The sequence below is a fragment of the Mirounga angustirostris genome, unplaced genomic scaffold (assembly GCF_029215605.1).
Source record: "Mirounga angustirostris isolate CCGP_5_RB_7025 unplaced genomic scaffold, mMirAng1.0.hap1 SCAF_11, whole genome shotgun sequence".
In the NCBI taxonomy this organism is placed as follows: domain Eukaryota; kingdom Metazoa; phylum Chordata; class Mammalia; order Carnivora; family Phocidae; genus Mirounga; species Mirounga angustirostris.
The window spans coordinates 60,611,668-60,627,682 of record NW_026991719.1 but is presented as its reverse complement, the minus strand read 5'-3'; the positions used below and the strand labels follow the sequence as shown (position 1 = coordinate 60,627,682).

General features: G+C 35.6%; 1 protein-coding gene across 5 annotated transcripts in view; it reads left to right on the top strand.

Moving 5' to 3' along the window:
* The window catches only part of ABCB7 (ATP binding cassette subfamily B member 7), a 167,880-nt gene that overhangs the window by 121,275 nt on the left and 30,590 nt on the right, over window positions 1-16,015 (top strand). For all 5 annotated transcript variants that reach the window (XR_010406193.1, XM_064574271.1, XM_054508529.2 and 2 more), the window contains 10 exons: window positions 780-912; window positions 1,766-2,034; window positions 2,682-2,770; window positions 2,862-2,949; window positions 3,954-4,128; window positions 5,069-5,226; window positions 5,760-5,923; window positions 6,082-6,211; window positions 9,740-9,911; window positions 12,809-12,912. Coding sequence is in view for 4 of the 5 variants with exons in the window: in XM_064574271.1 (XP_064430341.1) it covers window positions 780-912; window positions 1,766-2,034; window positions 2,682-2,770; window positions 2,862-2,949; window positions 3,954-4,128; window positions 5,069-5,226; window positions 5,760-5,923; window positions 6,082-6,211; window positions 9,740-9,911; window positions 12,809-12,912 (1,482 nt within the window). In the remaining variant the exon portion in view is untranslated. The remainder of the gene's footprint in view (window positions 1-779; window positions 913-1,765; window positions 2,035-2,681; window positions 2,771-2,861; window positions 2,950-3,953; window positions 4,129-5,068; window positions 5,227-5,759; window positions 5,924-6,081; window positions 6,212-9,739; window positions 9,912-12,808; window positions 12,913-16,015) is intronic.

The following is a 16,015-nucleotide window of genomic DNA, read 5'->3' as shown; positions in this document are numbered from 1 at the left end:
AAAAATGTAGTCACCATACAACATTATTACAGTGTTACTGACTATATTTCTTATGCTGTACTTTTTGTCTCCATGACTTATTTATTTTATTTGTACCTCTTAATTCCCTTCACCTATTTCACTCATTCCCCCACCTCTTCTGTGGCCAAAATAATCTTTTTGTGGGGCAAATAGATCTACCAGTGTTGTGTTTTTTTCCTCAGTAGTGAATCAGCCACAGATGCTTGTAATTTATCTGCTTTTGAGATACATTTTTGCTAAATAATTTTAGTTTTGCTCTTATTTTGGTGAACAAATAATTTTACATATTTGATTGAATACCCACAAATAACAAAGCATAGTAGTACTCAACAAGTGTGGGGCAAAAAAAAGGAATATGATACAGTCATCAATGATCTAGTAAGAAAGAAAAATATATACATTATAAATAACAATAAGGCAGTTTGCCTTAAGTGCCATAAGCTCTGTAGCAATTTCAGATAATGGCGAGAGCATTTTGAGTGGATGATCAGGGATTATTTCATGGAGGCATGAGCATTTGACTAATGCATGTAGCTTTTAAGTGAATATTAACATGGCAGTCAGTGTGAGTTAGGAATTCTGAAATGACAGCTCTCCAATGCCAAAGATTTTATCTTTATAAACTGGGAAAATCATTTCATTACTAGTAAATGATTAATATCTAAACATTCCCATAAATACTAACTTAAGGTAAATATTTGTACTTTTAAGAAAATATATTTGTATATGATGGTTAATTGCTGCTTTTATATTTTTAGGCCATGAATATTGTGGTCCCCTTCATGTTTAAATATGCTGTAGACAGCCTCAACCAGATGTCGGGAAACATGCTGAACCTGAGTGATGCACCAAATACAGTTGCAACCATGGCAACAGCAGTTCTGATTGGCTGTATGTGTGATTCTTTGATCTGTCTACAGGTGTTGACTTTCTTCAAGAGGGTTTCATCATATTTAGAGCAGATGACCTTTTTACCACAAACACAACATTTTGGATGTTTATCATTTTATGTGAGATTTTTGATACATAGTTTTTAAAAATTCTTTTTATGATATACTTTCTAAAAATCCTATAACAGCCTCATTTTTCAAGTTCTAGAAAAAAATAACATGAAATAAGACGTTCTTAACAACCACTCTAATAGTCTCTTTATCAGATAAGCTTTTCAGTAATTCTAGTTATTTTCTTGCTGTTGTTGTTAATTGTTTAATGGGAAATAACTAAGTAATGGTATATGTACATTAATGTTTTACTAAATTATAGTCAATAGCCATGACACAAATTTACCATTTGTAAAGAACAGAACATGTTGCTTTGTTCCCTTATGCATTAGAAAGGACACTTTATGAGACTCAAGAGACTTGAATGGGGGCATGCTTTAGTCAAGGCACTTGATTTTTTAGGACCTCGATTTTATCATTTGCTGTTTGGGGGAATTGAAGTAGATTAAAATTTGTCCACAATAAGGCCATATGGACTGCTATTTATTAGAAGTATTTAGTTGGAAACAATCTTTCAACATCTGGAATTTATAGAGGAAAATAACAATGAGATGGATCCATAGTAGTGGAAAGATTGGTACTCACTAGGCTAGATGCTTTCTTTCTCGGTTTCTTTTAATGTAAGTGTTCTGTGATGCATTCATTTATTGTATAAACACTTTCTTACTATATACTTATCATTTTACACTCCTATGATTCTAATGTTTTTACAACCCATTTTTTTCTTTTGAATGTATTGTTAGATGGTGTATCAAGGGCTGGAGCTGCCTTTTTTAATGAAGTTCGAAATGCAGTATTTGGCAAGGTAGCCCAAAACTCCATCCGAAGAATTGCCAGAAATGTCTTTCTTCATCTTCACAACCTGGATCTGGCTTTCCACCTGAGTAGACAGACAGGAGCTTTATCAAAGGCTATTGACAGAGGGACAAGGGGTATCAGTTTTGTCCTGAGTGCTTTAGTATTTAATCTTCTTCCCATCATGTTTGAGGTGACTCTTGTCAGTGGTATTTTGGTAAGTAAAACATTTTTCATAACAAGCTTTTATCTTACATTCTCATTAGTGGTTATTTAGTACTTGAAGCTGTTGTGCTATTGAATGCTCATGGTTTGAAAACAGAATTACGTCGTATCAGAAGGGTTATATAGTTAATTTAATTATTTTGCCACAAGCTTCACGGGACTGTCCAAAATCTTTATCATGTTGTTATTGTAAAGAGCTGGTCAGTTCTACACATAGATCACGTCATTAACTAGTGCTTGTAATTTTTTTGTTGGCAGTCATATTTGTATATGACTTTGGACTGGTATGCTCAGATTATCTAGATTTTTATTCACCATTTATAACATTCTAAACAATTTCATATTTTGTAATTAAAAGTGTATATATATACACTCTTTATTCCTCTTATGCTTAATGCTTATTGCATTATTTTTTATCAGCATTTGACAGTAGTATCAATGTGGCAAGTGTTTGGCTTTCTTCCCTTGCTAGCAAAAGTAGCTTTTCTAAGGTATTTGATTCCTCACACAATTATTTATTTATACAACTTCCCATCAACATATTTTTATTAAAACCTTTGGCTGATATTTGCTGTTGTATATTAGAAACTATTTGGCAAGAACAATGACTGTTTATCATTTCTTCTTTGGCTTCTCCAGTATTACAGGTGTGGTGCCCAGTTTGCACTGGTAACCCTTGGGACACTTGGTGCATACACAGCATTCACAGTTGCTGTTACACGGTGGAGGTAAATATTTCCCAGGAGCCAGGCAAGGTTCAGAAATTAGTAATGCATTTATGGCGAAAATTTCATGCCTATGCACATCTTTGTCTTACAGAACTAGGTTTAGAATAGAAATGAACAAAGCGGATAATGATGCAGGTAACGCTGCCATAGACTCGCTGCTGAATTATGAAACTGTGAAGGTAATATGTTTAATTATACTTTCCCCTGCCTTTCACACTGCACACAGATTTGTTCTGCCATGTAATTGAATAGGTGCTGTTAAGTTAGAGTTTCAGATTAGGATAGAATCTCTAGGTATGAAGGAGTAATTGTACTTTATTATTTTTTTTTGTTTGGCAATCGCCCTCTCTTTCCGCCTCCGTTTTTGTGTGGCAGCATCAGAATTTTACCTTCTGAATTAATTCATAAGTGAGAGGAGTATAAGTAGCACCTTGATTCAGAATGAACACTAAGCTAATCACACTGACATGTAAGTTCTTGACTCTCTACCAGAGTACCTAGCATAGTGCTTTTCATTAATTATTTCATTTATGTGTTCATTTTTCCATTTAACAAATATTACTGAATGCCTCTTGTGTCCAAAGCACTATGCTAGGTCTTGTGATGGGGGAGGGTGGTAAAAAAAATGATTAACATTTAATCCTTGCCCTCCCAGAATTAACTTCATCAACTGGGAGAATTTAAGTAAGTATGCAGGTGACTATATAAGAAGGTTTAATGGCCAGGGGCGCAATGAGAACTGTCAGTTCAGTCTCGGAGGATCAGGGGAAGGCTTTGTGAAGGAAATGCCATTAACAGCTTTTTAAAAAAAAAATTTATTGTTTTTAAGTAATCTCTACACCCATTGTGGGGCTCAAATTCAAAACCTCGAGATCAAGAGTTGTCTGTTCCACCGACTAAGCCAGCCAGGCATTCCCATTAACAGCTTTTTTAGATCTGGGTTTAAATTAACCAGGCATTCATCAAAATGGGATAAATTTCATGGACTTTTCAAATACAGTTCATTGTGGAAAACTGCAGGAGTACCATAGTCCAATGTATTAAAAGTCGGTTTTTAAAATGGAGTATGCAGTATAAAACTGTATCCATACATAAGGTCTGAAGAAAAGGATACTAATCACTTAAGAGAATAAATTCTAATTGTACTTGCATGTAATTACTACTTTTGTATTATGTTTTGTAGTATTTTAATAATGAAAACTATGAAGCACAAAGATATGATAGATTTCTGAAGACATATGAGACTGCTTCACTGAAAAGTACCTCTACTCTGGCTATGCTGAACTTTGGTCAAAGTGCTATTTTCAGTGTTGGTTTAACGGCCATTATGGTGCTCGCCAGTCAGGGAATTGTGGCAGGTAATGGATCTGCAGTTTTCACATTTTTAGATGTTTTACTTAACCTTTGTAAATAAAGATTAATGAAAGGAATGTATATATTGGTCTTATTACAAAGCATATTCAATAAGGTGCTTTAACATCCTTGGAGTACTTTCCTTTTTGTATCAGAATGTGTTTTCTTAATTGTATGATAATGTTTTTTTAACTTCCTTTTGTTTGACACTACAAGTTTAGTTAGCACTAGCTCCCTCATTAATTAGGACTACTGTTTATACATTTTGTGGGGCTACATACTGATTCTTTCAGGAGTAATTTCTTTTTTTAGCATCTAATATTTCTAATTTCTCTTGTGGACCTGGAAAGCAATGTAATTAATTTAGTGTTTAGTCCAAAGGACCAAAATGCAAACACTTTCTTTTTTACAATTACTAGTTACATTTTAATCTAGAAAGATGGATTTGTAAAAATATTTCAAAAGTAAATAATGTCTCTGCCTCCTTGCTGTAACCTGCCCACTCAGGATTTATTCATTCACTGTGACCTTAATACATGGTTTATCATTCCCAATCATGATACTCATTTGCTCCAATTTTTTAATACATACTTTTTAAAAAATTTTCTATTTCACATTACAAAGAAACTTGCAACTGTCCTAGGAAGAAAAGAGAGGCTCTAGCCATCCATTTCTATCTTCCTTAAACCATTCTTTTTTTTTTTTTAATATTATGTATAGTGTATGGGTGAGCATTTCCCATTCTACTTACATCAAGTTCCCTGTATTCCTAAATCATGGATTAAAATGCTTTGAGATTTGAGTAGATCTTAAGAGTTGCTAGTTATATGCATTTTGAAGTATATTCCAGAATAATAGACTATAAACTTTCTATCTTAATCTGGAAAAATTTATAACATCTAACTGCCCCCCCCCTTTTTTTCCTTCTGCCAACTACATATTAAGGTACCCTTACCGTTGGAGATCTAGTAATGGTGAATGGACTGCTTTTTCAACTTTCATTACCCCTTAACTTTCTGGGAACTGTATATAGAGAAACTAGACAAGCACTCATAGATATGAACACCTTGTTTACTCTACTCAAGGTAGACACTCGAATTAAAGTAAGTAATCTATTCAGTACCTTTTTAAAAGCATGTGGGCATCATCCCATTAATAAGATTATTCTAAGGGAATATTTACATCACCACGTTAGCAAACTGGTTTCTTTTCTGTAGGAATTGGAGCTATCATATGTATTAAGAGGTTGTTAGAGCTTTTTACTTCCATGTTTAGAAACCTTACAGTGTTAGCAAATATTATACCTAGAAGCTACATTTTGTTAACTTGAATTATTTATACTTGCACTTGATTTACTTCTGCTAAAAATGATATAAAATGTGTGATTGTCTTTCCTCAACTTCCTATGCCCCTGCCCACCATCCCCCTGCCTGCCCCCCAAAATTGCTCAAAAACAGTTTTTGACCTTAGGACTGAAAAAAACAAATCTTTAAAAGCATGCTTGGAAGTGGTCTAACCATACTTATAAACCTCTTCTTTCCCCATTTCCCCCTTTTTTCTCTGTGAATTAGAAAATTGTCTGTATGGCTATACTCTACATGGTGTATAAAGTGCCTTTTTTTCTCTTCCCTACTAGGACAAAGCAATGGCATCTCCCATTCAGATCACACCACAGACAGCTTCGGTGGCCTTTGACAATGTGCATTTTGAATACATTGAGGGGCAGAAAGTCCTTAGGGGAATATCTTTTGAAGTCCCTGCAGGAAAGAAAGTGGCCATTGTAGGAGGTAGTGGGTCAGGGTGGGTAATTCAGTTATTTATAAAATTCTGCATCATTGATTGATGATTCCCAATGTAATATTTTTTCTTTATCATAATAAAATGACTACAGTGGTTTAAAACAGGGGTTCCCTAATGCCAATTAGAGCTAAATAACTTTTCCTTGTCTCCAATTTCAGAAAAAGCACAATAGTAAGGCTGTTGTTTCGCTTCTATGAGCCTCAAAAGGGTAACATTTACCTTGCTGGTCAAAATATACAAGATGTGAGCCTGGAAAGCCTTCGGAGGGCAGTGGGAGTGGTACCTCAGGTATTTAAAAAAAAGAAAAAACCTATTTGGGGGAAGATTAGATTGGTAGATCTTTTGTTAGAATAATTTGAATTCAAAGAGTCAATATAGGGGCACCTGGGTGGCTCAGTCGGTTAAGCGTCTGACTCTTGATTTCAGCTCAAGTCATGATCTCAGGGATCGTGAGATCAAGCCCCACGTTGGACTCTGCGCTGGACATGTAGAGCTTGCTTGGGATTATCTCTCTCCCTCTCCCTCTGCCCCTCCCCGTTCTGCTTGTGTGCAGGCTCGTTCTCTCTCCCAAAAAAAGAAAAAAAAAACAAAACGGTCAATACATGCTAACTAAGTAGGAAGCGTTAGACCCTACAGTTTAAATTATGTTACCAAAAAGACTAAAAAAATGTGAATGGAAAATCTGCATGATGGAAAGATTTTTGTTTAAGTCTTAGAAAGATAGCATAATATAAAGGAAAGAGCCCAGACTAAAGACAAACAGATCTGGATTCTAACCCCATCTCTAACCCTTATAAGTTCTATGGTCTTGGTCCTCAGTTTCCTTATCTTTAAAATAAGGATAATAACCATTTGTCTTACAGGATAGAATTATTATGAATTAGAGATAATATCTTATAAAAAGCACAGCACAATGTCCATTACATAATTGTTCAGTAAATGAAAACTATTACTGTGATTTTGAGCAGTTTTTGACATAGTGAAGCAGTTTGACTATCTGCTTCCATGTTTGTATGCCTTGTTTACCACTGTCCTCTTTGTGCCTGACCTGTAGTAAGTATTTAATAAGTATTTGTTGAATGACTTCAGGGGGAAAAATAAATTCAGAGCAAAACCTGAGAAGACAACAAGGATGCCTTATAGGATGTGAATTTTTCTTATGCTAAAAGCCAATAGAGAGACCTGGGAACAAGTTGCAGCCTAGAATCTGAATTAAGTTCTAGAGACAACTGTAAGAAAGGGATCAGACAGGGATATGTAACTTATAAAAGGTTCCCAAATGAACTGACACTCTGTACTGTTCTCCCTCTTCACTGAGAATCTCCAGTGTTAGTATGCCTGAATTGCCTAGGGAGATTATTGAAATTCCAACTCTTTCACACACCTTAGTTCTGGTTTAGGAGAGCTATGTGGGGCCCAAGAACCTGCATTTTTTAATACGCCTCCTAGATGATTCTGATATAGGTGATCCATAGAGTCTGTGTTGAGAAACACTGACCTGTATATAAAGTGAGTTGAATTCTGGGCTGTGTCTGCTTAGGGCTCAGTGTCCTCATCCATTCAACTAGATTGCTGCCATTCTCTTAGGCTATATAACAGTTACGCTGACCTTTTAAAAAATAAAACATTTTATTCACTAAGGAAAAATATACACGGTTAATAAGTGAAAGAAAAGATGCTGATCCTCACTGGAGGGCTTACCAATGCAAACTAAATCAACAATGGAATACCATTTTTCACCTGTCAGCAAGGATTTTAGAATTCATAATATCCAGTTTGGGCAAGGCTGTGTAAAATGGCTAGTCTGTTGTTTGGCTGGTGGAAGTATATAGTTTTCCTGACAAGCAACTTAGCAATATGTATCAAGAGCCAGAAAAATATTGATACCCTTTATTCCAATAATTCTGCCTCTAGGAAGTTTTAGTAAGGAAATTAACAGAGATGTGAACAGATTTTTATATGCAAAGATGTTCATTACACCATTATTTATAATATCAGAAGTTGAAATTCACAGTGTGAATATCCGACAATAAGTAGATGGTTAAATTTATCACCATAGGATCAAATGTCACATAGCGATTTATAAATACGCTGCTTGTAAAGAATATTGAGTGTCATAGAAAAATACTCAAAGTTTCTTAAAAAGAGGATACCAAGCAAAATATAACATCCCAATTTTATAATACTAAATGAATACATGTAACTAGAGAAGAAAGGAGAAAATAAACCAAAATGTTGATAGCAGTTATTGATACATGGTAGGATTATGGATTATTTAATAAAATTTTATTTTACCATATTTTTTTGTATTTTCAAAGTTTCCAGGTAGCATTTGTTAGCTCTTTTTTGAATATAAAATACTTAAAAATAAGTATTTTCTCTTTATAGAACTTTAAGTTTATTGGGTTTAAGTACCATTTCAATATAAGAACATTTTATATTAGTAGTTGGTATAAAAATGATTAAAATATTATTTGAAGTAATATCTGAAACTGGGGCTGATTGTGATGTTAAATAAGATCTTAATTATCTTGGCTAATGTGAACTAATGGAGCCATTTTATTTCATCTTACTAACTGTTGCCCTCCAACCATTTAGAGACTAAAAGGAAAGTGGGAGATGGATGTTCACTTTAAGTAAATTAGCTTTAGTGTGCTATGTCAGAATAAAATGAAATATCAAATGAATGCTTGCAGTGACCTTTCTCCAAAAAATATCTATAGTGTATAAATCCTTTGTTTTCTGTGTCCAAGTAAAAAAGTTGTTTTCTGTGTCCCAATTTAAAAGCTTCATATTCAACCTCATTAGTAATTAGGGAAGTGCTAATTTAAACAGACAGCACATTTTACCCCAAAAAGTAGCAACAACTGAAACTTATTAATATGCAGAGTTGTTGAAGATACGGGGATTTGACACCCTCATACACTATGGGTTGGAGTATGTATACTGTTGGAGCATTTTGGAAGACAGTTGGGCAGTACTATCAAAGGATAAGTATATGCTTACCTTTTTTTAAGATTTTATTTAAATGACAGAGAGAGAGGTGAGAGAGAGCATGAGGAGGGGAGGAGGAAGGGGCAGAGGGAGAGGGAGAAGCAGGCTCCCCGCTGGGCAGGGAGCCAGAACCTTTTAACTCATCAGTCTATTCCTAGGAATCCTTCTTACAGAAATATGCAAGTGTACAAAGTCCTATATACAATAATATTTTATTCCAACATTGTTTATAGTAGCAAAAATTTGGAAACTACATTAATGTCTATCAGAGAAATAAATAGTATCATACAACTGTTAAAAAAGTGAGGTAGGGGGCGTCTGGGTGTTTCAGATGGTTAAGGGTCTGTCTTATGATCTCCAGGTCCTGGGATTGAGCCCCATGTCGGGCTCCCAGCTCAACAGGGAGTCTGCTTCTCCCTCTCTCTGCCTCTCCCCCTGCTTGTGCTCTCTCTCTCTCTCTCTCTCAAATGAATAAATAAAATCTTTAAAAAAGTGAGGTAGGATTCTGTTACTGACGTGAGCAGTTTCCAGCGTATGTTAAGTGAAAAAAGCGATTTATAAAAATAATATCTATGTATAGTATGATCCCACTGTGTTGAAGAAAAAAGTATATGGCATATAGATGCATCAAGAAAAGTCTGCACCGATAATCAACAATTGTTCATGGTGATTAGAGCTCGGAAGGGAAATGGGATTGCAGGGATGAGGGGGGTGATAAAGGAGTTATGTTTTACTCTTTATGCCTTTATGTCTTTACTAAGTTGTTTGAACTTTTTGTAATGAACATACATATATATGTACATATATATAAATCTTCTCTAGGATGCTGTCCTCTTCCATAATACCATTTACTACAACCTCTTATATGGAAACATCCATGCTTCACCTGAGGAGGTGTATGCAGTGGCAAAATTAGCTGGACTCCATGATGCAATTCTCCGAATGCCACATGGATATGACACACAAGTAGGGGAACGAGGACTCAAACTTTCAGGTAATCAGAGATTTTAGATCTGCTCCCACTTGTGTACTCCCTTCAAACTTTAATTAGTCAGAGCCATTTTCTAGAAAATGTAATGACAGAGTACACACCTAGTGCTCATCTAGTCACTTTCAAAAAGGTCCCAGTCTCAGCCATCACTAAATAATTCAACATGTTGGCAATAACTGTTCTCAAGTCATGAAGGTCTCTCTTTTTTTTGCACTTGCAGCCGCAAACTGGAAATGCTTAAAATTAAATTGCTAATACATGCTCAGGTCAGCGTTAACTAACCATAATTTTAATATTAAAGCCAACATCATTATTTACCTGAGAAAGTAGTAAGAGTAGGGAAAAGTAATTTGATAGTAAATAGTGTATCTCATCATAATTTCCTAGATCATGATGGGATGTTTTCAATACTTTAGACTTCCTTATACTTGATGTACTTAACTGCTGTACTTTCATTACAGCCAGTTTCATTTTCATGTCCTTGTTGGTTCAGTGGTCAAGTAAATTTTGGAGCTTGTACATTTCTATTTAAGTGTTTAATTATGAGATTGCTAGGTTAATAATTATCCTACAATGACTGAATTTTTGGGGGATACATAAAAATGGTTTTTCACCCAAAATTATTTGAATTCCAAAAGCATGATATCTATGCCTGAAAGTATTAATGTAACTCATATAAACACACTATATCCTTTACATTTATTCTTTATTCTAGTTTAATTTAGGGAGGAAATATATAAATTAGGGATCAAGGTGAGGCAAAAAAGAGAATAAAGAATACTCTGCATGAATTTTAATGAATCCCCATTCCTTTTCATTACAAACTGGCTTCATTTATTCACAACATTGATTAGGTACATACTATGTACAGGCTAACATGCTAAATGATTTGAGAGTTAAAAAGATGAAGCATAAATGGACTTGCCATCAAGGAATTTGCAGTCCATTAGAAAGTTTTGATTTGGGGTGCCTGGGTGGCTCAGTCGGTTAAGCGACTGCCTTCGGCTCAGGTCATGATCCCAGGGTCCTAGGATCAAGCCCCTCATCGGGCTCCCTGCTCGGCGGGAAGCCTGCTTCTCCCTCTCCCACACCCCCTGCTTGTGTTCCCTCTCTCGCTGTGTCTCTCTGTGTCACATAAATAAATAAAATCTTTAAAAAAAAAAAAAAGAAAGGAAGTTTTGATTTAGGTTTAGAAAATGTTAAGCAAAGATCATTTTCAAGTTAGGTTGGTTTGTAGTAGTTTTTTGATTAACACCTGGTAGTATAAGATTCTTGAATCATTCCAGTTCCCGTTTGTACTTCACCATTGCTCTTAACAGGAGTAGTGCCCAGCTAACTAGACCACCCCTGGATGATTTGTCCAGTTGGCTAATTCTAAATATCTCCAAGTTTTCACATAATATAAACTAGGCCTCTCAACATAAGACTGCTTCAGATAGCTATGCCACATGCCATTTTCCCATCGTTCTTTTTTTCCTCTCTGCATGCCTTTGGGAGTAGAAATAAGAAATTTTATTCTTGCCTAATATCCATTGCCCTACAGCTAGACCTTTTCAAATGAGCATTGTATTATTTAGCATCTATGCTAATATTTATGGTAGGGAACAAACAAATGTTTCTTCTCCAGTTCCAAAATTCTATTGAATAGAATTGAAACTGGGTTGGTTTCCACTTGAAATTTGAGAGGCATGTCTAAACTAGTCCTTCCTCTGAGTATCTACTACATCTTTCAGGAGGTTTCTGCCGCTGAGTTGCTAGGTAGATAAGGAGATAGTTCTGGCATGATGCCTGCTTTGGTGGGAGAATTTTGATCTTATTAAATGGGGAAGAATGTGGATAGTATAAATATAAACTTACTAATATTAGATATATAGAGCCGTCTTTACAAGTTGAAAATTATGCAGAAAAAAATAAAACTGAAACAATATTTGGTGTACCAGATAATAAATAGGTGGAGCTTTTTTCCTGAAAGGGTTACTGAAACTGAAAAATACAAGTTTTTTCAGACATTGATAAATTAATGGATAATGGAAAAAGAAAAGAAGCCAAAGGGGACATATTCAGCAAACCATCATCCTCTATACTTCCAGCTATAGTTCTATTTAAGATTGATGACCTTAGACCTTTAAGCGTCCCAGTGAGGAAAGGAAGATTGGTTTATTTTCACTAGAGTATATTTAGGAACAAATACGGGCTTGCATATTATGATAGGAAGAGCATTGAACTGGGAGTCAGGTCTAGTCCAGATTCCACTGGAAGTTGCGCTGTGATCTTGGGCAAATCACTAAACCTTTCTGGGCCTCTGTTTCCTTTCTGTTTTACAATTCTGCTGTTCTAGAGACCCAAAGCAAATAACTAAGGTGAAATTAGAGGTATCTAGTGTACACCTTTAACTTTGAAGAGTGCTGTGAAAATAATATCTGTCACAAGAATCCTTGAGAAGAATACTGGCTGAATGATAGATACATTTTTGTTAAGAAATAAATATAAATATTCATAGTTTCATGTTTTCAAATTGCCAGGTTTCAGTTACTAAACTTGGTTTTAGCTTTGTTGATTCTCTAATATTGAAGTTTTTCTATCTTTGGTTGCTGTGCATTGGGAAGTAATATAAAGTAACACATGTAATGAGCATATTCTCGGTGAGAGGAATAATTGTGGAATCGAAGCTGTTACCGCTCCTCCTTGTTTTCTTCGCCTGCCACAAAGTCAGAATCCAGAGTTATATTTATGTTCCAGGGTATATGGTTTGTCAAAGGATATCATATATGAACTTATACTCTTCTGAGTAAACTGAACAGTGGTCAGAGTAGAAGTACATGTTATGATCAGTGGAAATACCAGAAACATAAAATATGTCTTTGTATTATATTTCCTTAAACTAAATTTTTCTTTACCAGGAGGAGAAAAGCAAAGAGTAGCAATTGCAAGAGCCATTTTGAAGGATCCTGCAGTCATTCTCTATGATGAAGCCACTTCATCATTAGATTCAATTACTGAAGAGGTAAATGATGATGAAAATGCAGAACTCAATTCTCAATGCTTAACTTTTCTCCTTGAAAGTTTCAGTAAAATGACTACATTCTTTTCTATTTTGAATGAACTTTAGGAGATACTGTAGGGCAATATACCTGGCCCTTTGTCCCCATATAGCAAGTGTTGATAATAAGAATGCCAGGTCGCATTGAACTATCACATTGCTAAGTCCATTTGCAAAAGGGTCTCCTTTTGGAACCTTGTGACTATTGTGTTATCCTTACATCTTGTAAAGCTTGTAAGAATTGCCTAATCTGCTGATAAAGGAAGAATGTTTTAGTTTTTCTGCTATTGCTACTTAACACTCATGAAAATAGGTCATGTAAGTGATTGTGACACAGTACACACCAGAAAACCTTGCACTTATCATGGAGCAACTCACTAAAGTACAAGTCAGGCACACACAGCCTGTGGTGCTGGTATAAATTTATATTCATTTCACAAAAAATACTGTGCAGCACCAAGAAGTTATAACACTTGATGTTGTGGTACAACTCAGCAACTACATTAGACTTCATAACAACATCTTTGCATTAAATATAAAAGTCTTAACAGGGCGCCTGGGTGGCTCAGTTGGTTAAGCGACTGCCTTCGGCTCAGGTCATGATCCTGGAGTCCCAGGATCGAGTCCCGCATCGGGCTCCCTGCTCAGCAAGGAGTCTGCTTCTCCCTCTCCCGCTCCCCCCTCTTGTGCTCTTTCTCTCTCTCACTCTCTCTCTCAAATAAATAAATAAAAAATAAAATCTTAAAAAAAAAAAAAAGTCTTAACAATAATGATAATTTCATGAATGGATTCCCTTAATCTAGAACTGAAGATAGGCAGATACTGTCAGTTACCTCCATTCATCTACATTTTACTCAAATATATAGAAAAAACCCAGTGTTGAAGGATAGGCTTAATTTCAGCTTTGCAGCATGTATGGCATTATATTTGCATATGTCGTTAAGTTTCAGGTCATATTATTCGATCTGCCATATGTTTAAAATAGTTTAATATCTAAGTGACTTGTTTAGCATAAGGATTTGTTATATTTAAAGGGAACCCTGGGGCGCCTGGGTGACAGTCGGTTAAGCGTCTGACTCTTGATTTAGGCTCAGGTCATGATCTCAGGGTTGTGAGATGGAGTCCAGGATAGGGCTCTGCAATGGGCGTGGAGCCTGCTTAAGATTCTTTCTCTCCCTCTCCTTCTCCTTCTGTCCCTTCCCCCTCTCTCTCCCTCTCCTATTCATAGGCAGAGTAGGAATCTGCTTACAAGAACTTTATACTTTCAAATGTATTATCCATGTTTACCACAAATTAAAAGTCCTAACAGTCATTATTTGAGTCATGTAGCTTTATTATATCACAGAGCATAACCCATTAAGAGCTAGTAGAGAACCCCCCAAGGGAATGAGTTAGCAGAATATTTGGTAAATTTTAATGGGCCTTTTTAAAAGTTCCATAGCACTTAGTAGGATGTCAGAGCTTAAGTTTTTGAGAATAAGGAAGATGAGTCCCCACAAACATCACAGTTTTTCTTAGAATTGGCCCTGCATTTGATTTTCCGTCTGCCTTAGTAAAATATAAGGTCTTCCCTTCCTGGGTAGCCATCTACTCTTGATAATTTTATTCCTTTAATAAATACAATGTTTAGAAATATCTGTAGGGAGCCATTGGGTATATGTCCAACCACACATTGCTATTTCCATCCTGCTAGCTATACTTAGACCCAGGTTTCTAAGTATAGCTGAATATATATACAACTCTCTTACACTTTAAAGGCAGTAAATAAAAATGTGTTTTCCAAACAGATTCTTAAATACAGAGAACAAATTGGTGGTTGTCAAAGGTGAGGTTGGTGGGAGGATGGGTGAAATAAAGGGCATTAAGAGTACACTGATCATGATGAGCACTGAGTAATGTATAAAATTATTGAATCATTATATTGTACACCTGAAATTAATATAACAGTGTTAATTATATTGTAATAAAAAGTGTTTTCCAGAATTAAGAAGTCAGAATATTTTCCCCCCATTTCCTTCCTTTTGCTCTTTATTCAGTTGGCTATTCAGGGCCGGTGTCTCAGAGTCATTCCCTCTGTTTATAACTGGGGAGGCTGGCCTATTTCTTCCGGATCTTGGATATTTTGGAGGAAAAAAAGCATTCTAAAAACTTACTCTTCAGAATTATTTTGACAAAGATAGTCCCACACCATTTCAATGTGCCCTGCATAGAATGCTTGTGTTCAGGAAAGGCCAGAGGTGTTGGGAGGAAGCTGTCCTTGCTTCTGGGGCAAGGGGAAATGGAGCTAGACATTTCTTTCTTTTTTTTTTTTTTTTAATATTTTATTTATTTATTTGACAGAGAGAGACATAGCGAGAGAGGGAACACAAGCAGGGGGAGTGGGAGAGGGAGAAGCAGGCTTCCCGCGGAGCAGGGAGCCTGATGCGGGGCTCAATCCCAGGACCCTGGGATCACGACCTGAGCCGAAGGCAGACGCTTAACGACTGAGCCACCCAGGTGCCCCTGGAGCTAGACATTTCATTCTCAGCTTTATTACACTGTCTTCTAAAATGACAGCTTTGCTCTCTGTGTAACCATTTCCATCCTCTTGCTGTTTTTCTTTTTTTTTTTAGTTCATTATGATATAAGGGTTTTTGTTCTTTTTTAATTTTATTTTAGTTCCGGTATAGTTAACATAGAGTGTTATATTAGTTTCAGGTGTACAATATAGTGATTCAACAATTTCATACATTATTCAGTGCTTATCACAATTGTACTCCTTAATTCCCATTACCTATTTCATCCGTCCTCCTACCCATCTCTCCTCTGGTAACCATTCGTTTCTTTTCTATACTTAAGAGTCTGTTTCTTGATTTGTCTCTGTCTCATTTTTTTTCTCTTTTTTCCTTTGCTTGTTTGTTTTGTTTCTTAAATTATTATTATGAGTGAAATTGTATGGTATTTGGTTTTTTTTTTCTGACTAACATTTCACTTAGCATTATACTCTCTACCTCCATGCATGTCATTGCAAATGGCAGGATTTCATTCTTTTTTTATTTTTATGGCTGAATTATTTTTCATTGTATAT